We start from the raw sequence: 25490 nt of genomic DNA, 5'->3' as shown, positions 1-25490 counted from the left end.
CTTTAAAATTATTTTTTATTATTATGAAAATATATAATATACTTTTTAGAATAATTAAAAAAATTGAGAAGACTCTTGACCAAAAAAAAAAAATTAGAAGACTCAATTTTTTAATAAAAATTTGTGGATCTCAAAGTCTAAAATGAAGATTAAAATATATTTTAAATATTATTTTTAGATATTTTATATATTAAATAATAAAAAAATATAACAATACTAATAGTTTTAAATTTTTTATGAAAATATATAATGTACTCAAATATATGATATCTTAGTATAAATGCACTAAAACATAAGGAATTAATCAATATATATAATATTTAAAAAAGTTAAATTGTCATTTAGATATTCATGCCAAGTCTTAATGCGCTTGAAATTAAAAAAGTGCAATTTTGCTAACCATAGTCTTAAGGTTTCTCACCAGTGCAAACTTGAAGGAAATTGTTCATTGCTGTATTCATCTTCTCATGGATAGTATTGATAATGAAAAGTTGAACTACATACTCTTTCCTAACCCTCATCACTCAAGCTCTACATGGACACCAATGAGATACAAGGGAATGGGTCATGGGCTTCAAAAAGGACTTGGGAACATTTCCTACAATTGCAGATGAGATACTCGTGACTTATATTCAGATTCTTTGGAGGCAATTAACAATTTATCCAGGGATAGTGACATGGACCACCCATTGTGGTTTGAAATTGAGGAAACCAAGGAATTGCAACAGGTATTTTGGTGCAATTGCCACGTGGGTCTACTTTCCTTTCTTTCATTCTTTCTTTTGAATAAGACCTTAAATTCATTCATAGTTGAAAACTCAACACAAGAAATCAAAACAAAATAGCCAGATGAATAACAAACAGTCATCATTCACCGCCTAACCTAATATAAGGTGGATAATGATCAAAGATATAAAAAAGGCTCTCTGTCAAGTGCGCCTCCTTAGCAAGGTTGTGGGCATGACTAATACCTTCTCTAGAAATTAAATTAATAGATACAGACTAATTCCTAAATAATGTACCGACATTTTGAATGACTCTATGGTAGGGATGATCTTCATGGTTTCCTCTTGTAATAAGATTGATGGCCTCAATGCTATCTGAGTATACCTTGATGTTAGTGGGTCCTTTAGACCAACAAAGTTGTAAACCTTCATATATACCCATCAATTCAGCAATAGCCGACGGATAGTTTTCAAATTTACAATAGAAACCCAATATCCACCTCCCTATATCATCAGTTATGCAACCTCCACAAGTGACCGCTCCATTAAGTCTAGATGATCCATCAACGTCAAGTCTAACAGGACCTTATGAAGGCTTATACCAGGCGCTCATGTAGTTATTTGAGAGCTGAAAATGTTTTAGTTAACCTACATAACACTCACTGGCCAAAGCTTTGCGAACGCATTTTCTTGAATCCGAAAGGATTTTGTTTGAGATCACAACAGAAATTCAAGCGCTTGAATTTCTAGCTCTACATAGAGTTGGTTGCATTTTTGAGTGAATCCACAATAACTAGCAAATGTAATAGAATAGTTCAAACAAATGCCATCTACTAAATTTCTTGTTTCCTGATTCATGACTTGCATTCCATTTAATCCATCTCTGCTAAGCAATTCATAAGAGAAAACTGTAGATATATGGTTAGACATAATCAAACTTGTCCACACATTGACAGTCAAAAGGGCACTCATTGGTGTTTAAAAGATATCTCTTTGCTCTAATTTTAGTGATTGCAGCAATCGTACACAGATCGTAAGCAGCTGATCCACAAAGTGTTCAGTTTACTTAACAGCCCCTAACATAGCTTCATGATAAATGTCTTGTTTTTGATTTGATCTCCAGATCTTTAATGCCCAGACTCCCTAGTCGTGTGCTTCTGGGTGATCTCCTTTGTGAACACCGTATTTTGTCCGGGTATTTTTTTAAATTTAATAATAAATAATTAAAAAATATAAAAAATACAAAAATGAAATTTAATCCTTTTTTAGGATTATATTTTCAAAAAAAATCTTGCTTAAATTTTTTTAAAAAATCTCTCTCAAATTATCCCAACCATTCAAAGATATTGGCAATCAATTTTTGAGACTCAACTATTTTTAAATTTCTTTCCTTAAATCTTTTGTTTTTCATTTAAAAATATATGCTTTAAAATTAGACTTTTCTTTCCCCCCTCAATCTAATTAATAAAAAAAGGGGCATTAAAAAATGAAAAAAAAAAGGAAAAGAAGAAGGAACAGATACATAACACATGAAATACACGTACACACACACTCTCTCTCTCTCGGCCATGCAGCAGGAAAAGGAGAAAACAGCAGAAACAGAGACACAAAACGCAGAAACAACACCCACACGCGAGCAGAAAAGCACAGCAAAAGAAGGAGCAGCAACTATGATGTGCACACACACAGACTGCCGTACGTAGAAGAAGAACAAGCATGCACGCAAAGATAATACACAAAATCAGAGCTACGGACAACACAAAGAGAGCAGACTTTTCGGCCAAAGAGCACAGAAGAAAAGACCAGACAAAAAAAACTAACAGAATAGAAGAAGGAGAAGAGTATACGCCAGCCGAAAACGCAGAGAGACAGAGATGAAAAAAGAGAGATGTAGAACTAAAGAGAAGGAAGAGTCATGCAAAAAAGAAGCACACACGAAACACAGAAACCCAACCCAACACGCCAGCTGATACGCGCAAAGAAAAATACACAGAAAGAAGAAAGAGAGACGCATGCACGTACGAAGAAGCAAAGAAAAACAGAGCTGGAGATACACGCATGGGATAGCAGTAGACAAGTGCATAAAAGAGAGTATAAAAACGTAGAAAATAGCAGAGAATGGGAGAGGACGGAAGGGGCTGAAAAACAGAGCAAGAAGGGAAGAAAAAAAAAGAAAGATAGTGACAGCGGAGAGATGACCGAAGGACGTGAAACAGAGAGCTAAGACGAGAAGAGAGGAAAACTGGAAGGGAAGAGAGGAAAACTGGAAGAGAAGAGGAAAAAAAGAGAGGATAGAACGAAAGATTGAAAAATTAAGAAAAACAGAGCATGAAACACGGATAGGTTCAAGACAGAAAAAAAGAAGAGAACCGTGGGAGGAGACTGATCCAAAACTGGAAAAAGAGAGAGCCAAGGACAATAGGGAGGAGGAGACAGAAAGAAAAACACTGGCAAAGGAGGAGGAGAGAACCGGACGAAAAAAGAAGAAGAAACAAGGACCAGAAGAAAGTAGAGAAGAGAGCACAAAAAAACGAACAAGAGAGGGAAGGAGAAGAAGTTGGAGAAAGAAGAGAGACCGAGGGTGAAAGAGCACCGGTAGAGGGAAAGAGAGAGATCTTACATTTTATTACTCTCTCACGACAAGATCTGGAGATAGAGAGGGAGAGAGATTCAAATGGTTTGGATCCTCACCGTCATGTTCCTGATCATCTGGCTGCTATGTTTTCATGAGGAGATGGTGTATGATTCTCTCAACAAATTCTGAGTCTTCAACGTCCACTTTCTACTGATGTTCATGGGTTATATCTTCATGTCTAGTCAAGCAACGATGGCATACCATATGATACTGAGTGAGAGTCTGAATTGATGTCACACGAGTGCTGGATGTTTTACAAGCAACAAAGAATCAAAAACACGTTCAATACTTGAGGTTGAGGTGATGAAATTGTTGTCTTGAGAAGAAGAAGAATGCAAACCTAGAATCACAAGTTACTCAGGTGATATTTAAATCGTGTCATCTCCCTTAATTTGGATTTGATTCATTGATGAACATGTATATATTGATAGATGCTAAGAGTGCAGACTGATCCATATATATATGTTTAGGCATTAGAAATTCATGAATCAAATATTTGTTTTAGAATTTAGAACATACTTGAGAGGTGTTTGACAAAATAAAAAAAAAGAAGAAGAAGCCTGTGAGAATATCGTTGATAAGTTGTTAGGTGATTGTGGTTTGAAGCCGTATCTATCATGGTTATTATCTTGCTAAAATTTATGCCAAATATGGATTTTTTAGAATATATCTCCAAGTTAAAAGAATAGTGAACTGTCAAAATAATTTATTTCTCTATTCTTTCCATTGCTTTCATCGCATGAATCGTTTAGCTAACCATAATATTATGCACTGCCTGCAAATGCAAATATCTTAATTACCTATTTATCGTGTGAGATTTTAAGAATCTCCATAGGCATTTAGAATGATCCTCTATCGTGTAAATCAATAAGATTTCGCAGGTATGAGAATCAATCTTGTATATATTAATATGGGTTCGAAAAGCCCATTATTAAAATTAATTCTCTCTTTATAATAAATATTTAAGTCTTATGTGAGATTTCAAGAATCTTCATAGAGACTTAAATTAATCACCTTATTGTGTGAGATAATAAGTCCTCGCAGATATAGCGATTATCAATTTTTATAATATAATAAATGATATTTGTAAATAATCATATAATAAACAATTTAGAAACCTTAATTAACCAAATTAATGTATTTAAATTGTAACTATATTTACCGATTATATCTTTTAGTCATGTGAGATTTTTGAATCTCCGTAGGCTTCTAAGATCATTGTATCGTCGTGTGTGTCAATAAGACTCTGCAGATATAACGATTTAGTTTTTAAAATATATATATACATATATATTATATAATTAATTAAATCAATTAATTAAATTTAATTCCTTTATCGTGTGAGATTTTAGAATCTCTGCAGATATTTAGGATAAATCATATGATCGTATAAGCCAATAAGGCTATACAGGTATGATGATTAAAATCCTTTAAAAAATATATACACACTTAAGTAAAATTATTATTAACACTTAAAAATATACATAAGAATATAAATCAATAAATTAAATTGCCAAACTCTTTTATCGTGTGAGATTTTAGAATCTCCGCAGATATTTAGAGCAATTGCATTATCGTATGAACCAATTAGGTTCTGCAGTACTGCGATTAAATCTTCAATCATAAAGAAAAATAATTTTAAACCCTTTCCTTTCTTTATTCCAAAAATTCAAAAATGGAGAAAATAATTAAAATTAAATTACCTTTTGTAATTTAAAACACACATATCAAAATTTCAGAAATGGTTTTATTTGCAAAATGGTGAATTATTTCTAATTAATTTCTCTTCAAAAAATATTTTCATCAACAAACTTTTGAGCCCGAACTACATGGACTTTGATCCCCATCACAGGGTACGTAAGTCTCAGAGTCAGATTCTGAGTCAAGTCCGTCCTCCCTCATAAATAAATAAACATTTCTCACTCAATTATCATCATTTTTATATCAAACACATGAATATAAAAGGGATAATTAAAATAATTTTAAAACCATATTAATAGAGCACAACAAACTTCAGGTAACTGTTCTCACGAACGGGTGTTGTGGGGTGCCTAACACCTTCCCCACACTCAACCGACTCCCGAACCTATTCTCTGATTTCGCAGATCACCCTTATCTTCCATTAATCGGTTTCTCAAGATTTACCTCAAAATCTTGGTGGCGACTCCTCGTTCGATCCGGTTCCCACCGCGAAGGCCGGAACCTCCACTTGCGCGCCGTCCGCGTCGCATTTTTCCGGGTGCGACAGTTGACGACTCCACTGGGGATAAGTTAGAGAGTCAAACCTACATAAGTTCGTTGTGCTTAAAATATAATATGGTTTTTCTTTTATTATTATTATCCCTTTTAATTTGTGTGGGCTTCACCCCCCTTCTTTTCCTTTTTTTCTCTCTCTTTTTTTGATTCTTATAACATGTCTTAGGATAGATAACATGCGGAATAAATCCTAGGATAAAAGACTTTTATTTGTACATATATCTGTCTCTGTGTTTGACTAATTAATAGTTGAAGGTTGGGCAGCATGTGGGAATAAGATAACATGCTTGCATGCTCTTATCACACATTGTGCACTTACACAATTTGACACATGCATATTTTGGGCCTTATACCCGGGTCTGTGAACACTATAGGTTAGTAGACATTAGTAGTGGTTTCCCTGTGGAGTTTTTAAACTCTCGGAGGTCACCATGAATACCTCACCCAAGCTGTTACTTACTCAGTAAATTCAGTCCCTGTAGAGCTTACGTTCTCGGAGGGTCAAAATTACTAAGTAAGGTCTTCACCATGTGGTGAGGGCATCTTAGGAACCTTCTATTTATCAGGACTATAAATCTACCTTGGAGCTACACGTTTTAGATGAAAACTAGTAGCCAACCATTATAGCTTATACCTAATGATTACAAAGATAAACAGACTTAGGCTTCCTAAATAGGACACAAAATGAGAGCATGTTTTATTGCATCATTATCATCATAATGATATATCATTTGTGCATGCTACCTTAAGGAAAACAGCTGTTGGGTACCTTATGCTAGAGCAAGTATTGAATGTCATTACACTAATCAATGTTGATGTATCACAAGGATGGCACTAGCATTAAATAACTAAGCTTTGCCTATGGGTCTTTGACCCCAGTGACTATAAATTCATAACATTGAAGAGTTAATGCATTTTGTCAGCTAATTCCCATTAAACAACTTCTCTTGTTGTAGGGTAAAATAACACATTTCATTTTGAAAGTAAAACATTAGCCATGTATTAGTTTTGACTATTCATAGGCTAATTGTTAATCCTCTCTCCCTATAATGCAATAAGCACTTGGAGGAGATTGGAAACTTCTCATTTCCAAATGACAAATAAAGCTTTGTTTAAAAAAATTAGTTGATTCTTGTGCATACATATCTGAACACCAACTACCCTTGATTTTTTTTTCTTTTCTCCCTTAAAAAAAAAACAATAACAAGTTATAAGGCTATTACTCTCATGACTTTAATCATGTAGGGATTTTGGTCCCTTGTAGGTTAATAGTTATTTTCCATTTCCCTATGATGCAATAAGCATATGGAGGAAGGGAAATTTTGTTGGCATAAATGAGGTGGCCTTGTAATCACTTATAAAAAAAAACAATAACAAATTATGAGGCTATTACTTTCATGACCTTAATCATGTAGGAATTTTGGTCCTTTGTAGGTTAATAGTCATTTTCATTTCCCTATGATGCAATAAGCATATGGAGGAAAGGAAATTTTGTTTGGCATAAATGAGATAGCCTTGTAATCATTTAAAGGAATGCACAAAGTTACAATATTTTTAATATCCAAACCCTTTTATAGGGATGGTCATCTTGTGCTTTCCTTAGCATAAAGGTTCAAGACACAAGTAAGCACACTTTCTTATTTAACCCTTGTTACTAATAAGACAACAGTGGAAATGATATTCAAAATTTTTTCAATTCAATCACAAACTCTACATCTCTGAGTGAGATTCAAAATTCTTTCAAATTGGTCCCCTACACCAATGTAAAGTTGTAAATAAATAAATTGATACATCTTTTCATTCTGACCCCCCACTTGATTTCAAAATAATCATCCATTAGAGTAAGGCCATACATAGCAAACAAATGCATTTGCATCTATGCATTTAATATCACATGCCAGGATAAAAAGACTTTGAAATTTTGAAATATTGGATTTTTAGGTCCTTTACATGGGAAGGTCATGGTCCCCTACCTTGCCACAATGCTAGTCATTTTCTCACTCCTTGCCTATTGCCATTATCTCATCCATTCAAAGCACATCAACATTTCACAATATACTTTCATACCCTTGCCTCGACCATCAAAAATGATATGGTAGGTGTGGATGCTAGCATTCACTTGGGGCACAGTTTTCCTTATCAAGTTGTGAGGTTAAAAATAAAGAGGGGAGATAAAGAAATCAAGCCCAAATATCACATTCATCCATAAGGTCATTCACCATTGAAGAGAGAATTCAAAGATATTATTTCTAACATGTCTTATCTGTATTATGTAATGTTTGTATAGTCAAACTCTATCACTGGAAATGATCTTGTTTAACTTTATCAATGTTGTAATCATACTTTTCCATTTGACACCCCTGTCTGATTGTTTTATCCTTTAACCATCAAATTTCTCTTATCCCATCCATTACTCCCTTAACATTTGGTATTCCCAATGAAACAATCACAATGGATATGGAAAAGATCAATTTGAGAAAAATGCCCTTAATTCATGAAAATATGAAGAAGAGTGAATGAAATGAAGAAAAAAAAAGAGAAAAAGAAATAAAGATAAAAAAAAGAATGATTAGAGAGATAAGATAGCATGCTCCATTAACAAGTTAAGTCAAAGATATGAGGCATTTTTTTTTCTTCTTTCTTAAATCTTGAAGGAGTTTCCCCTAGTCACCCATATTGAGCCAGGAGTAGTGTTTCTTTCATTCACCTGTTTACAAATATCACCGGGGTAGGGTACTCGAACATATGTTTATACTAAATTTTCAAATTCCAAGAGAGGATCAAGACTTTCTTTCACCCCATTGAAGCCTTTTTTTAACCCTCCAGATTTATCCATTCAGATAATTTCTTTCCATTTCTAAGCTCATGAAAGCAAAGCTCAAGAGCTAAGAATAAATACAAAAAAAAAATACTCCAACTGATGAAAAATTAAAAGAAGATTATCCCTCCACTAGCATTCACTCATTAAATGGGACATGAAGGGAAGAAAAGAAAAAACAACAAGAAGAAGAAATAGAAGAGAATTTTTCTTCCTTTCCCAATGATAACTCCATTGAAATTTCAAGTCTTGCAAGATCACATGTCTAAAAAAAAAATTCATTGTGATTTTGCACTTATGTTTAGACCTCCTTTCCATTTTCAACCCACAATTTTATCTTATTCTGTTACATCACAATCCTTGAATATCCTCTCTTGGTAGGTGAATTTTAGCATAATTTTATGTTAGAGTAGAAGAAGAAAAAGGTTGAACGAAGAATTTACATAAGGGGCACAGAGCTTTTGAGCTAAATATCCTTTTATTTTATAAGCCGATTTACCCAAGCCACATTATAAACCCCAGAAGTCCTCATTGAGATTTGACTTGTTGAATATAATCGGGGCAGTTTTCTTATTAGAGATCATTCCAAGATGCAGATTGTTGAAATTGGGGTAAGCTTATATCTCAATATAAGATCTTTTACTCAAAAATTGTGTCATTTTCAAAGGGACATACAAAACGAAGAGGGGACCTTCTTTTCAATTTCCATATTTATTCCCTTTTATCTCTATACTATCCAAAGACACATCATATAAAATTTGGATTCTCAATTTTACCATTCCATCACTTTCCACTTCACAGTTTGGCTTATCCACGTGATGCCTATCCTTCATACATTTCTTGCACCCAAATGGAGATGCCTCTAAATATTCCCAACATTCCATTGATTGGCCACTTCGTTTCATTTTCAAACACGGCCTTTTGTTTATGATGATTGTTTACATTGACATTGTTAAATAAAGATTAGTGCCAATTTCACTTATTGACTGTACAAGTAGTGATGATAAAGATAGACAATATGGAGCATCCATGTCTAACAAGCCTTTCATAGGGGCAAACAAATTGCCTTGAAAATTCTCAATATGGGAGGAATAAATAGTTTTAAATATCTGAAAGTGTGACCCCTTAGTGTCCAATTCTTGTGGCGAAAGTTGTTAAGTCATTGACTTGCAATTTTATTGGGGAGACCAACAACTTTCCTATTGCAAATGACCAAGAGAACCCTAGCATTTTGCTAATTTCAAGTGTTGTTTCCCTCTTGCATCAAAATCCTGCAACCAAAAAGAAATACATTTTACAATTTCAAATGCATTGAGCATTCCATATCTTCACATGAATTGAAAAATTTCATCTTTCACATCAAAGTGAGCCCTAACTTAGATTGGGGTAAATGAGGAGTTGAATTCTTTTTTAAAAGATGGTCAATCATGCATTACATATTTCACATAAAAATTGCCACAATTTAGATTGGGGCAAATCAAAAGCAAATCATTCACTCCTCCATATCACTCATGGCATACATTGTATCAAAATTGCCACAATTTAAATTGGGGGTAGAAAAAGAATTTAACTTTTGAGCAAAAAAAAAACGAAAGAAAAAAATCAGGCATCATCCATCCATTACATGCTTAACATAAAAATTTGCCTCCATTTAGATTGGGGCAAATAAAAAAAAATCATATCATGCTTAATATGAAAATTTGCCTCCATTTAGATTGGGACAAATAAAAAAAATCATGCATTATGCATTATCCATTCATTACATGCTTAACATGAAAATTTGTCTCCATTTATATTGGGGCAAATAAAAAAAAAATCATGCATTACGCATTATCCATCCATTACATGCTTAACATAGAAATTTGCCTTCACTTAGATTAGGGCAAATAAAAAAAATCATGCATTACATATCACCTCATTGCATGCATTGCCACAGAAAATATGCCCTATTTAGATTGGGGCAAACCAAAAACTTGCAAAACCCAAGGAAATAAGAGAAGAATTAACAAAACTCACCTTTGAGTTTCTCATATTTTCCCCATGAGATGAAACCTATTCTCACACTCTTAAAGCCCTGTAATAGCAGGCACCCCAAAGCCCTGTCACGGCAGGCACCTCAAAGCCCAGTACCGGCTGGCATGATTCTTTAAAGCCCTGTAATAGGCACCCTAAAGCCCTGTCACGGCAGGCACCTCAAAGCCCAGTACCGGCTGGCACGATTCTTTAAAGCCCTGTAATGGCAGGCACCCCAAAACCCTATCACAGCAGGCACCTCAAAGCCCAATACCGGCTGGCACGATTCTTTAAAGCCCTGTAACGGCAGGCACCCCAAAGCCCTGTCATGGTAGGCAACCCAAAAGCCTAGTACCGGCTGGCACAATTCTTTAAAGCCCTGTAACGGCAAGCACCCTTAAAGCCCTGTCACGTCAGGCAACCCAAAGCCTAGTACCGGCTGGCATGATTCTTTAAAGCCTTGTAACGGCAGGCACCCTAAAGTCCTGTTACGGCAGTCACCCCAAAGCCCAGTACCGGCTGGCACGATTCTTTAAAGCCCTGTAACGACAGCACCCTAAAGCCCTGTCACGGCAGGCACCTCAAAGCCCAGTACCGGCTGGCACGATTCTTTAAAGCCCTGTAATAGCAGGCACCCCAAAGCCCTGTCACGGCAGGCACCTCAAAGCCCAGTACTGGCTGGCACGATTCTTTAAAGCCCTGTAATGGCAGGCACCCCAAAGCCCTGTCACGGCAGGCACCTCAAAGCCCAGTACTGGCTGGCACGATTCTTTAAAGCCCTGTAATAGCAGGCACCCCAAAGCCCTGTCACGGCAGGCACCTCAAAGTCCAGTACCGGCTGGCACGATTCTTTAAAGCCCTGTAACGGCAGGCACCCCAAAGCCCTGTCACGGCAGGCACCTCAAAGCCGAGTACCGACTGGCATGATTCTTTAAAGCCTTGTAACGGCAGGCACCCCAAAGCCCTGTCACGGCAGCCACCTCAAAGCCCAGTACCGGCTGGCATAATTCTTTAAAGCCCTGTAACGGCAGGCACCCGAAAGCCCTGTCATGGCAGGCAATCCAAAAGCCCAGTACTGGCTGGCACAATTCTTTAAAGCCCTGTAACAGCAGGCACCTTTAAAGCCCTGTCACATTAGGCAACCCAAAGCCCAGTACCGGCTGGCATGATTCTTTAAAGCCCTGTAACGGCAGGCACCCTAAAGTCCTGTTATGGTAGGCACCTCAAAGCCCAGTACCAGCCGGCACGATTCTTTAAAGCCCTGTAACGGCAGGCACCCCAAAGCCCTGTCACGGCAGGCACCTCAAAGCCCAGTATCGGCTGGCATGATTCTTTAAAGCCCTGTAACGGCAGGCACCCCAAAGCCCAGTACCGGCTGACATGATTTTTTAAAGCCCTGTAACAGCATGCACCCTAAAGCCCTATCACGGCAGGCAACCCAAGAGCCCAGTACCGGCTGGCACAATTCTTTAAAGCCCTATAACGGCAGGCACCCTTAAAGCCCTGTCACGTTAGACAACCCAAAGCCTAGTACCGGCTGGCATGATTCTTTAAAGCCCTGTAACGGCAGGCACCCTAAAGTCCTGTTACGGCAGGCACCCCAAAGCCCAGTACCAGCTGGCACAATTCTTTAAAGTCCTGTAACGGCAGGCACCCCAAAGCTCAGTACCGGCTGGCACAATTCTTTAAAAGCCCTGTTACGACAGGCACCCCAAAGCCTAGTACCGGCTGGCACAATTCTTTAAAGCCCTATCACAGCAGGCATCCTTCAAGCCTTGTAAAGGCAAGCATCCACCAGGTCCTTTGGAACATAGGCAATTCATCTCCATTGAGGTTTTGTTTTGTTTAGTTCCTAAATCACATTTCATTTTAAACCCTTCATTTTATTTTGTTTTGTTTTGTTTTGTTTTTGTTTTTTTTGTTTGTTTTGTTTAGTTGTAGGTACCTAAGAGTCTTGCCCTTCCAAACAAAATACATATTTCTCTCTTCATTCATTTCTAAGGTAAAAATATCATCTCATGAAATTCTCACTTAGAAATCAAATGAAGAGGGGGCATCTAGTCAACATATATTTTGTTTGGATCGTTGTCATTTGATTATTTTCATTCACATCACATTGCTAAAACCAAAAAAAATTATTATGCTATTGTGTTTGTTATCCAATAGTCTTGCATCATTTGGTCATTTTGATTTGTGTCACATTGCTAAAAAATAAAAAATAAAAATCATCATTTTACTGTGTTTGTTATCGTATAATCTTACATTCTTTTATGTTATTTGAGGGATAATCTTCTTACATTACTAAGAAAAAAACAAAAAAAAATCACGTCACTGTGTTGGTTAAGCAATAGTCTTGCATTTAATTATATCTTGTCGTGTCAGGGGCAATTAGGTCTTTTCATAGGTATTGCATGGCTGGCCAAAATATATGTTCTCTCTTTACTTGTCACTTATGTAAGAATTCAAAAGCACACTTTTTCTTATACTTACATAAGAAACAAGTAAAGAGGGGTAACTGTGAACATCATATTTTGTCCGGGCATTTTTTTTAAATTTAATAATAAATAATTAAAAAATATAAAAAATACAAAAATGAAATTTAATCCTTTTTTAGGATTATACACTACTACAGAATATATCTTTAGGAGCGGGTATTTAGGAGCGCTTCTTTAAAAAGCGCTCTAAAATGTAAATGCGGAATTTACCGGAGCGCTTTTTTAGAGGGCTTTTCAATAAGATAATACTCCTAATTAATATAAATAAAATATTATAAAAAATTTAAAAAGACCTTCGGGAGTGCTCGTAGTTAAGCGCTCCGGAAGACTATCTTCCGGAGCGCTCTTTTAATAAGCGCTCCGAAAGAGTTGTTCTTCCGGAGCGCTCATCAAAGAGCGCTCCGAAAGAGAGATCTTCCGAAGCGCTCTTTGAAGAGCGCTCCGGAAGACCACCTCTTCCGGAGCGCTCATTCATGAGCGCTTCGGAAGAGGTGGTCTTTTATATCTCTGCCTCCCGTCAGTTTTCTTTTCCCTATTTATGAGTTTCTTTCAAACCTCTCTCTCATTTGCTGAGGTTGTGCGTTCCCAACGAGTTCTAGATCATCGCTGTATCAGTCTATCTTCCGTCGCTGTTCACTGTTCCAGATCGTCGTCCGCCGCTGTTCGCTGTTCCAGATCGTTGTTCGCCACTGTTCGCTATTCCAAATCATCGTCTGCTGTTGTTCGTTGTTCCAGATTAGTGTTCATCGCTGTTTGTTCATTTCTGTGTCATGTCGCGCCATCTGTCTCTGTTTTTGCGCTGCCGTTGCCGTCACCGCCATCTCCTGCATCACTATTCTAGATCTACATTGCTGTTCCAGATTTGTGCGGCTGCTGTACACTGGAGGAAGCGACACCGTGAAGACCTCCGTTGTAGCCGTGTGTCATTGCTGTACAGCCGAGGAAGCAACGCTGCAAAGACCTCCGCTACTGCCGTGAAGACTTTCGTTTTCTGCCATGAAGACTACACTGTGAAGGTATTTTTTTAATAATTAATTTATAATGTAATATATTGATATATTTATATATATTTGAGAATAAATTTCACATATATTTTTTTAATAATCAATATTATAGATAATATATGAATTGGAGTTATTTATATTAGAATTATGGAGTATTTGTAGTTGATAATTAGATTAAAGTTGAGGAAACTACTTGAACATTTTTATTTTATTTATGAAATATACTTTTAAGGGAGATTATTGTTATTAATTAAATTACAATTGATTGACAGAATTTAGATGCATTATGCTACTAAATTTTTATTTGGATGAATTAATTTTTTGAGTTTAAATGTATTGTGTTGTGGAATTTGATTGTTTGATCATTTGAGAGGTTCTTCTTTTAAGGAAGATGTTGTTGAATTTTTTTTATAGAAATCTAAGTCTTTTGTTTATTGAATTTTGATAATCATATTAGTGATATGGATCATAAGTGGATGTCGGCTAATCAACTATCTAGAGAATATTGGGATGGTGTAGATGAATTCATTGAATTTGCATTTTGTTGTGATCAAGACCCCCTTGGAGTCATATGTCCTTGTTTGAAATGTTGCTATGGAAAAAGAGTAAAGCCAATAAAATTGAAAGATCATTTAATCTGTAATGGGATTGATCCAACTTATACTTGTTGAACCATGCATGGGGAGACAAGGAATGATGCAAATGATTGGAGGGATAGTGCGAGCTACTCAACATTTGATCGTGATAGTGGGACATATGATGTTGACCGTCTTGATGAAATGATTCATATATATAACTTCATCGCTGAAGTATTTTAAATTAAGTTAGAATTTATTTTCACCATATTTTGATAATGACATCTTTTATTGTTTTATAGGTACCTACACAATTACAAGGTTGGGAGTGTGGATACTATGTTATGAAGTTTATGAGAGAAGTAATCACACAACAAGAGTTGATCATTCCTGAAAATGTAAGTCAAAAACTTTAAAATTAAGTTGATATAATGTTAATTCCTTATATATTGCTTTCATATCTTGTGTAGTATTTTGTTGGAGTAAGATGTTCGTATTTTACTATGGAGCAAATAGAAGATTTAGTTGAAGAGTTGTCAGAATATATTATTAGCTGTTTGTGATAGGAAGTTAGATTTCAATGTTAGAAAAATAACAATAGTTTCATTTGTTAGGCTTGTTAGAAATTAAACTAGGTTAGTTAGGAAATTAAAATTTTTGTATCAGTTTCAAATTCTTTTCTTGTATATAAATTTTTATGTTAATATTATTTTTAAATTATTTTTTGATATTATGATTTGTCATTATTAAAGAGACGTAAAAGGAGAAATTTCAAAAAATCTGATTTAAAAAAAAATTAAAGTAATATATGGGAGCGCTCATTTGAAAAGCGCTCTTGTAAAGTAACATACAGGAGCGCTCTTCCAGAGAGCGCTCCTATATGGTTCATACGGGAGCGCTCTTTATAAAAGCGCTCCGGTATGGTTGCATACGGGAGCGCTCTTGTAGAGAGCGCTCCCGTATGTATCTCCCTTACAGGAGCGCTTTTCGAAAAGCGCTCCCGTATAGCGTATATACAGGAGCGCTTTTTTTAAGCGCTCCTATACATTTCGGAGCGCTCGATACGAGAGCGCTTCAAAAGCGCTCCCTAAAGTAAAAAAAAAAGCGCTCCTATAAACTTATTTTGTAGTAGTGATATTTTCAAAAAAAATCTTGCTCAAATTTTTTTAAAAAATCTCTCTCAAATTATCCCAACCATTCAAAGATATTGGGAATCAATTTTTGAGACTCAACTATTTTTAAATTTCTCTCCTTAAATCTTTTGTTTTTCATTTAAAAATATATGCTTTAAAATTAGACTTTTCTTTCCCCCCTCAATCTAATTAATAAAAAAAGGGGCATTAAAAATGAAAAAAAAAGGAAAAGAAGAAGGAACAGATACATAACACATGAAATACACGTACACACACTCTCTCTCTCTCTCTCGGCCATGCAGCAGGAAAAGGAGAAAACAGCAGAAACAGAGACACAAAACGCAGAAACAACACCCACACGCGAGCAGAAAAGCACAGCAAAAGAAGGAGCAGCAACTATGATGTGCACACACACAGACTGCCGTACGTAGAAGAAGAACAAGCATGCACGCAAAGATAATACACAAAATCAGAGCTACGGACAACACAAAGAGAGCAGACTTTTCGGCCAAAGAGCACAGAAGAAAAGACCAGACAAAAAAAACTAACAGAATAGAAGAAGGAGAAGAGTATACGCCAGCCGAAAACGCAGAGAGACAGAGATGAAAAAAGAGAGATGTAGAACTAAAGAGAAGGAAGAGTCATGCAAAAAAGAAGCACACACAAAACACAGAAACCGAACCCAACACGCCAGCTGATACGCGCAAAGAAAAATACACAGAAAGAAGAAAGAGAGACGCATGCACGTACGAAGAAGCAAAGAAAAACAGAGCTGGAGATACACGCATGGGATAGCAATAGACAAGTGCATAAAAGAGAGTATAAAAACGTAGAAAACAGCAGAGAATGGGAGAGGACGGAAGGGGCTGAAAAACAGAGCAAGAAGGGAAGAAAAAAAAAGAAAGATAGTGACAGCGGAGAGATGACCGAAGGACGTGAAACAGAGAGCTAAGACGAGAAGAGAGGAAAGCTGGAAGGGAAGAGAGGAAAACTGGAAGGGAAGAGAGGAAAACTGGAAGAGAAGAGGAAAAAAAAGAGAGGACAGAATGAAAGACTGAAAAATCAAGAAAAACAGAGCATGAAACACGGATAGGTTCGAGATAGAAAAAAAGAAGAGAACCGTGGGAGGAGACTGATCCAAAACTAGAAAAAGAGAGAGCCAAGGATGATAGGGAGGAGGAGACAAAAAGAAAAACACTGGCAAAGGAGGAGGAGAGAACTGGACGAAAAAAGAAGAAGAAACAAAGACTAGAAGAAAGTAGAGAAGAGAGCACAAAAAAAACGAACAAGAGAGGGAAGGAGAAGAAGTTGCAGAAAGAAGAGAGACCGAGGTTGAAAGAGCACCAGTAGAGGGAAAGAGAGAGATCTTACATTTTATTACTCTCTCACGGTAAGATCTGGAGATAGAGAGAGAGAGAGATTCAAATGGTTTGGGATCCTCACCGTCATGTTCCTGATCATCTGGCTGCTACGTTTTCACGAGGAGATGATGTATGATTCTTTCAACAAATTCTGAGTCTTCAACGTCCACTTTCTACTGATGTTCATGGGTTATATCTTCATGTCTGGTCAAGCAACGATGGCATACCATATGATACCGACTGAGAGTCTGAATTGATGTCACACGAGTGCTGGATGTTTTACAAGCAACAAAGAATCAAAAACACGTTCAATACTTGAGGTTGAGGTGATGAAAGTGTTGTCTTGAGAAGAAGAAGAATGTAAACCTAGAATCACAAGTTACTCAGGTGATATTTAAATCGTGTCATCTCCCTTAATTTGGATTTAATTCATTGATGAACATGTATATATTGATAGATGCTAAGAGTGTAGACTGATCCATATATATATGTTTAGGCATTAGAAATTCATGAATCAAATATTTGTTTTAGAATTTAGAACATACTTGAGAGGTGTTTGACAAAATAAAAAAAAGAAGAAGAAGCCTGTGAGAATATCGTTGATAATTTGTTAGGTGATTGTGGTTTGAAGCCGTATCTATCATGGTTATGATCTTGCTAGACTTTATGCCAAATATGGATTTTTTAGAATATATCCCCAGGTTAAAAGAATAGTGAACTGTCAAAATAATTTATTTCTTTATTCTTTACATTGCTTTCATCGCATGAATCATTTAGCCAACCATAATATTATGCACTGCCTGCAAATGCAAATATCTTAATTACCTATTTGTCGTGTGAGATTTTAAGAATCTCCATAGGCATTTAGAATGATCCTTTATCGTGTAAATCAATAAGATTTCGCAGGTATGAGAATCAATCTTGTATATATTAATATGGGTTCGAAAAGCCCATTATTAAAATTAATTCTCTCTTTATAATAAATATTTAAGTCTCATGTGAGATTTCAAGAATTTTTGTAGAGACTTAAATTAATCACCTTATCGTGTGAGATAATAAGTCCTCGCAGATATAGCGATTATCAATTTTTATAATATAATAAATGATATTTGTAAATAATCATATAATAAACAATTTAGAAACCTTAATTAACCAAATTAATGTATTTAAATTGTAACTATATTTACCGATTATATCTTTTAGTCATGTGAGATTTTTGAATCTCCGTAGGCTTCTAAGATCATTGTATCGTCGTGTGTGTCAATAAGACTCTGCAGATATAACGATTTAGTTTTTAAAATATATATATACATATATATTATATAATTAATTAAATCAATTAATTAAATTTAATTCCTTTATCGTGTGAGATTTTAGAATCTCTGCAGATATTTAGGATAAATCATATGATCGTATAAGCCAATAAGGCTATACAGGTATGATGATTAAAATCCTTTAAAAAATATATACACACTTAAGTAAAATTATTATTAACACTTAAAAATATACATAAGAATATAAATCAATAAATTAAATTGCCAAACTCTTTTATCGTGTGAGATTTTAGAATCTCCGCAGATATTTAGAGCAATTGCATTATCGTATGAACTAATTAGGTTCTGCAGTACTGCGATTAAATCTTCAATCATAAAGAAAAATAATTTTAAACCCTTTCCTTTCTTTATTCCAAAAATTCAAAAATGGAGAAAATAATTAAAATTAAATTACCTTTTGTAATTTAAAACACACATATCAAAATTTCAGAAATGGTTTTATTTGCAAAATGGTGAATTATTTCTAATTAATTTCTCTTCAAAAAATATTTTCATCAACAAACTTTTGAGCCCGAACTACGTGGACTTTGATCCCCATCACAGAGTACGTAGGCCTCAGAGTCAGATTCTGAGTCAAGTCCATTCTCCCTTGTAAATAAATAAACATTTCTCACTCAATTATCATCATTTTTATATCAAACACATGAATATAAAAGGGATAATTAAAATAATTTTAAAACTATATTAATAGAGCACAACAAACTTCAGGTAACTGTTCTCACGAACGGGTGTTGTGGGGTGCCTAACACCTTCCCCACACTCAACCGACTCCCGAACCTATTCTCTAATTTTACAGATCACCCTTATCTTCCATTAATCGGTTTCCTGAGATTTATCTCAAAATCTTGGTGGCGACTCCTCGTTCAATCTGGTTCCCACCGCAAAGGCCAGGACCTCCGCTCACGCACCGTTCAATCTTGCACCCATGTAACTTAAGGGTATTCAAGAACTGACATTCTTTTATCGATGTAGGCAAAATTGTAAAATTATTATCACTCAAGTTCATATCAGTCACATTGATAAATCGAGTAAGTAAAGTTCTAAGGATCTCATCTAATATATTACATCCTTGGAGGGAAATATAAACATTAATCATTTGATATATTACATCATCTGATATATATTGAATAGTTATATGCCTAAAATAATAATAAGATGTAACTAATATGTAAATGATTAATATTTAAGAATGATAGTGAAAAAAGCATGGTGATGACATGTTAGGTAAATTTTAAACCACTATTTGTAATTTGTTTACACATATTGTATGTGAAGGCAACCACTTATTACACAAAATAAAGATTCAATGAAACAAAAAATTATGGCATCTCAATGAATAAGCAGCTGTCATGCATTAGTTAGATTGTTGAAAATCTCTATATAGACTACATTTGACGTAACGTTTGTGGGCTTGCCATCTGCATCAAGGATTAATATCTTCAACCCTTTCTTACTCTGCACTCAAGATATAGCCACATATAGCTGGCCATGTGTAAAGACAGGTCTTGTTAAGTACAGCCCAATGTTAAGTAAGCTTTGACCCTAGCTCTTTTTATGGCCATAGTGAAAGACAATATAACTAGAAATTGTCTCCTATAAAGAGTGAATGGAAGTCGAGAGTTAGAAGGTGACAAATCAATCCTTGGAATATAGACCTTTGTCCCAGCATTTAATCTTGAAATTATTTGTGCTTCTATAATATGTTTTCTTGCCCGGTTGACAATTAGATGTGTGCTATTACAAAGATCAAGAGATTTATAAATATTTCTTAAGAGCATAATAGGAGCTCCAACTTTAAGTATCAGCACATAGTTTAGGAGGCTAGACATTGATATTAAGTTTAAAAACTCAATGGAATAAAAGTCATCCATTGAGTCAATATTTCTATCTTGCATGCACACACTGTTTAAGCTTAAATACAACACCTCATCTCTAAGAATCATAGATAGCATATATTGATTAACCTTATTGACTATAGACAATGTGGGTGCTAATATGGCCCTATCTCTAAAATATGATAGGTCATTGAGATGACTAACAACATCTGGATATGTAGAATCAACTATGCATTTTATAGGTTCCCCAGAACATTACAGTAAAATGTCATCTAGAATGGTGATTTCTGTCTCTCCATCATTATTCTCCACAATTGTTCCATCTCCTATAGCAATGATCTATTATGCAAGATCTTTAAGCTCGTTATTCATATTAGAAGAATTTGTTGGCAATAGTCACATGTTCTTGGTTAGAGTCATTAGTCTACAATTCTTCCATGTATAGGATGAGTTAATGGATGCAAAAATGATGTCCTCTTGCCCACCTCCGGGTATCACTAGAAGTATTTGACGAAAATTCCTACTAAAAATTATAACCTTACCACTGAATGGCATGGTAGCTACTAAAGCATTTTGAAACTTTAAGATATCCCTTAGTGTTTTGTCAAGTGCTTTAAAGCAATACTTGCTTGGCATAGGCTCCTCATCCCATATTATCAATGAGGTTTGACTCAGCAACTCTGCAAGATAACTACCTTGTTTTATGTTGCAAACTAAATCTTCATTAATTGTAAGAGGTATACAAAACTAAGAACATGCGGTTCTTCCACCAGGTAGCAGCAATGAGGCTATTCTACTTGATGGAACGTTTAGAACAATCTTGCCACTTGATCTTAAAGAGGTTGACAAAGTGTTCCAAGTATAGGTTTTACCCAAGCCACTATAACCATACAAAAAAAAAAATACCACCATTCCTGGCCTCAACAGAGCAAATAACACCATTATATATATTATGTTATTTAAGTGTCAGTGATTCCAATAGCCCAGGTAATTCATTAGCTAGTACAACCTTATCATAGTTCATTTGGTCACGAATCAACTTGTTACCTGATAACTCTATACTTGAAATCTCAAGAAATGGCATTTGTTCATAATCCTTGAGGCTTCAACCATTCGATTGCAATAACTTCTCGATTTCAAAAAGAGCATGATTGTGCAATTCAGCTTCTGAAAGGCTTAGCCCTTTTGAAAAGAATGATATATAAGTAATTGTGAAAACACATAAATTCTTAATTCAATAACTAAATAAAGAGATCAATAATTAATAGATGCATATGTATTTAAAAATAACATTCATGTACCTATTTTAACATACAACATACCAGTCAACAATTACATGTTTCAATCAATATTATGTAAGATTACCTTGATGTCTGGTGATTCTTCTTTGTCTATGGGTTATATCATCTGACAACAGTTTCCATGTCTTCTCCCATACCACTTCAGGTATTGATAATACATTGTAGATTAGCAATGTGCAAAATAGTCTATGCATGAAGCTAGTTGATGCCCAATTGTTAGCTTCGAAAATACCATCAATATACTCTTTATCATCATCTAGCAACCCAAGTGCATAGCATGCATCTCTGAATGTTGGGTTTTGTACACCATCAATTGTTCTAATATCTTCATATGATTCTACTCCCTTAACATAGTAGTCTAAACTTGCACACATTACATGTGCAATTAATAAACTACTTCTCATTTTGATTTGCTTCTTCATGTTTGTAGGTTTATCTCCTTGAATAATTGAATCTTTCGTTTTCACAACAATAATGGATCCATGCTTATAAATCAATATAACCACATTAAAGCAACAAACCTCGAAGTCCATAAAAGATGAAATTATAGCCTTACAAATCAAAATTGTAGAATTAGACATCGATCACAATGAAAAATTGGAGACTGTTGAAACTCACCTTTATAAGCTTTGAAATGTCCACGTCATCCATTATCCAGAGGACATCATATGCAAATCCAACATGTGTTTACAGCACTACGAAGCTTAAAAATGAACTCTTTGTATAGGAGTTGATCAAAGTGCTCAACGGTTTAATTATCATTACTAATGGCCTTTTCCAAACATACTAGAACTATAAGAAATTAAAAAAGTCATTCATGAAAGCTAAGAGGTAGATTGTTATTGTTAGAGAAAAAACAGAAATAAAAAAAATACTCCCTTATTTATTCAATAATTTGATGCAAAATGTGATGAAGAATTCATAAAAAGAAAATAAGATCAATCAATGCTCGTGGGAGGCATTGTATAATAGCAAATATGATGATAATTATTCGAGAATGTAATTCACCAGTATATGATATTGGCTAAAGGGATTGGCAAATATCATGTTTATTTAATGCTACGTGTCATTCACATAACACTATAAAATAAACATATTAAACCAAAAAATAAAAAAAGTCAGTATTAATCACTAAACAATAATGACATTGAATTGCAACGTGATAGTACTTATTAAAAAGAGGTAAAACAAAAAAGCTTAATATTAAAAAGTTAATAATATAAACAATTCATACCCAATAAGTTACATCTCATAGCTCAAGTGTACTACACTGAAGTGCAGCAATTTAGTGAATTCACAATCAAATACGATGAGTTCACAGAGCCAATTTCATCAATAACCTCAAACTTCATCTTATACCTATGTTGACAAATATAATTTTTTTTTATATTAGCTCGCAAAGGGTATATAACACTCAATTATATGTACAATTTTATTCATTCTATTGATACCATAGAAAAATTAATTACTTTTTCCTATGCTCAACAACAAAACTTTTTTATATTCTTGTTTTGAAATGCAATCACGATATAGCTGCACATTTAATGACTAATTAATTATTTTGTTAATGGAGAGTTAAATTTATTTAGAATTATTGAGGAGAATTAATAATGCATTTGATTATAGCACAAAAAGGCTTAATAAATTATGTTAATGGAGAATAATATATTGAAGAAATAATATTTTGTTTTAGCTATTTAATAACAAAAAAAATTCATACCAGATAAGCTACATCTCGTAGCCTACCCAACAACCTAAAATTAGACGTGCATATATACATACTGCATTCAAGATATTGAATCCTAAAGTTATTAATCAAAATAAAATGCATTCAAGAATTCATTTTATTCACAAATTTATCCCATGATTATACTTTCCATAACTTAAAGAATTAAATTATGAAATTAATTCACTGCATCCACACACATTAAATGCATGCATTATATTTTCAAATAATGAAAAATAATTTACCATTGAGAAATTATTTAACCGGTGTACACTTGTCAGCACAGGAGAAAAATATGGAGCTGATGTGGCTTCATAATATGTTGACACGTGTGCTTTTAGGCTCCTGATTATATATATATATATATATAGATTTTTTAACAACAAATTAGAATAATATCTTGCCCATTGTTTGGGTATATCGAAAATAAAAATTATAAGAGATGATATGAATAATTTTTTATACTAAACTAAACAATAACAGAAAATAAAAAAATAACAGTAATTAAGAAGTAGTGGAAAATATTAATTTCTTTTTTTTATAAGAATTAATTTCATTTGTTAATCGATTAAGTGTGTATATATACATATATGCACGACCCAATTTATGATATCTAAGTTAGTTAATATTTCAATCGGTCAATTAGATATAATTTCTTTTATTATATTTTTTAGGGTCAAATTCAAAACGATTTGGAGCATGCAGCATAATGATGAATTTCACTGAATCTTCAATTAAATAAAAAAATGGTAGGAACCGTAGAATATTTAGGTTTAGATCAAGGTGATGAAGTTCATTTGATCATGTCATTGTTACAGGGATAACTTGTGGTGTTTGTTTTGTTCTGATTTGGTTTGTAGTATAATTGTTCTAGTTGTGTTGTGGCAAACAAAAAAAAAAGGATAAGTTTGAGTACATATTGTACATTTTATATCAAAGTAAAGTATTTAGAGATAATCATAGACTTTTTTATATAAATATAATAATAAAGAAGCAATAATTAAACAAATAAAAAATTAATAAAAGAAAGGGTCAAAAACTGACCATGAGTACATATTGTGCATTTTATATTTTTGGGGTTCACTTTGTCATTTCTCTTTCTTAAAATTTTTTCCTAGGCTTTTTGCGTCATGCTAGAGCTGGGAAACCAGTTAACCATATAAGCAATTTCGCCCCCTATTTTTCACAGGCTGGCATTTAATAAAACCATCTCTAAAAATGAAACAGACTAAGCAGGTCCAATTAACCTAAAAGAGAGAATAAAAAAAAAGTTGTTAAAAGAACTATTGATTTAAAAATGTTTTTTATATTATCTCTGTATAACAATCCCCTATTCTCTCAAAGAAAATTATAAGATTAATACCTAATTGCGAACCAGAAATAAAGGAGAAAGAGGAAAATGAGTTTTGCCCTCATTAGGTATGATTTAAATTTGATTCTATTCAAGTCCTGATTATATTTGTTAGGATTGGGCTCTGCAGATAGAGACAAAACTGCTTGATAAAATAGAGTAACTAACAATTATGAAAAAGATCAAAAGAGAAGATTCACAACACAAATTAAAAAAGATGGTTTATTTCTATTATGCATATTGCTTCCTCTACAGAGTTTAGGGACCAGTATTGTGGACATGATCTGTAGAAAGGAACAAATCATTTTTTATTTTGTAGAGGAGAGACAGGGGAGACAAAGAAGGAGGGAGAGTCAGAGAAGGATGGTGTGTTAGCCACTTGTACAAAATAGTGGGCCCCATAAAATAGAAAATGTAACCATTAAGGCATGTTAATGTTATCATAATGAAGCAGGTGATTTCAAACATTTAAAAATAAAAATGATATGAAATCGAGTTTAGGACCCTACGCATTAAGTTTGAAGAGGTTTTATATTTCAACATGAACTTTCAAGAAGAATGAGCCCTTATAGTTTATAAATAAATATCAGGATGTATAAACATATTAATATTAATATTTGATTTTAGCTAACCAATACAAGATTCAACCTAATGCTCTTAATTGACGAAATCACATATCCTACATAGAAAGCAAAAATAAAAAAAATAAAGTAAAATAAAATGACAAGCATGTTTTTGAGAGCTAAACTAGGTTTAGAGTTGTTGAGTCAAAGGAAGCCTGTAATATTTGGGCTACTTATTCTTCACTATAGTATTTTGGGTCTTTTTGTCAAAGATAAGCCTTCTTACATGAAAGCCCAATTACTATTAAGTTCATGGGCCCACGGATAAATTTTCAATTTAACTTCAGTTTGGGCAAACAGTAAAG

General features: G+C 34.3%; 1 protein-coding gene across 1 annotated transcript; it reads left to right on the top strand.

Annotated features, from left to right (window-relative positions):
* Nucleotides 1-567: 567 nt before the first annotated feature.
* On the top strand, nucleotides 568-15174 carry LOC129315627 (uncharacterized). Its single transcript, XM_054959498.1, has 5 exons — nucleotides 568-728; nucleotides 13588-13693; nucleotides 13803-13958; nucleotides 14824-14919; nucleotides 14992-15174. Exons 1-5 carry the CDS (start codon nucleotides 568-570, stop codon nucleotides 15082-15084), a joined length of 612 nt encoding a protein of 203 aa, XP_054815473.1. The 3' UTR covers nucleotides 15085-15174.
* Nucleotides 15175-25490: the final 10316 nt, after the last annotated feature.

This window comes from Prosopis cineraria, unplaced genomic scaffold (assembly GCF_029017545.1).
Source record: "Prosopis cineraria cultivar Desert tree isolate PC_DT_omini unplaced genomic scaffold, ASM2901754v1 PC7, whole genome shotgun sequence".
NCBI classification, from domain to species: domain Eukaryota; kingdom Viridiplantae; phylum Streptophyta; class Magnoliopsida; order Fabales; family Fabaceae; genus Prosopis; species Prosopis cineraria.
Note: the sequence above shows the minus strand (reverse complement) of the source record. Positions and strands in the feature narration are given on the sequence as shown.

Excerpts from the sequence above, each read along its gene's own strand:
- LOC129315627 (XM_054959498.1), top strand. The coding sequence starts at position 568 with ATGGGCTTCAAAAAGGACTTGGGAACATTTCCTACAATTGCAGATGAG. Across the intron at positions 13,694-13,802 it reads CCAGATTAGTGTTCATCGCT|ATTTGTGCGGCTGCTGTACA; the intron begins GTTTGTTCATTT and ends TTGCTGTTCCAG. Across the intron at positions 14,920-14,991 it reads AGTTGATCATTCCTGAAAAT|TATTTTGTTGGAGTAAGATG; the intron begins GTAAGTCAAAAA and ends TATCTTGTGTAG.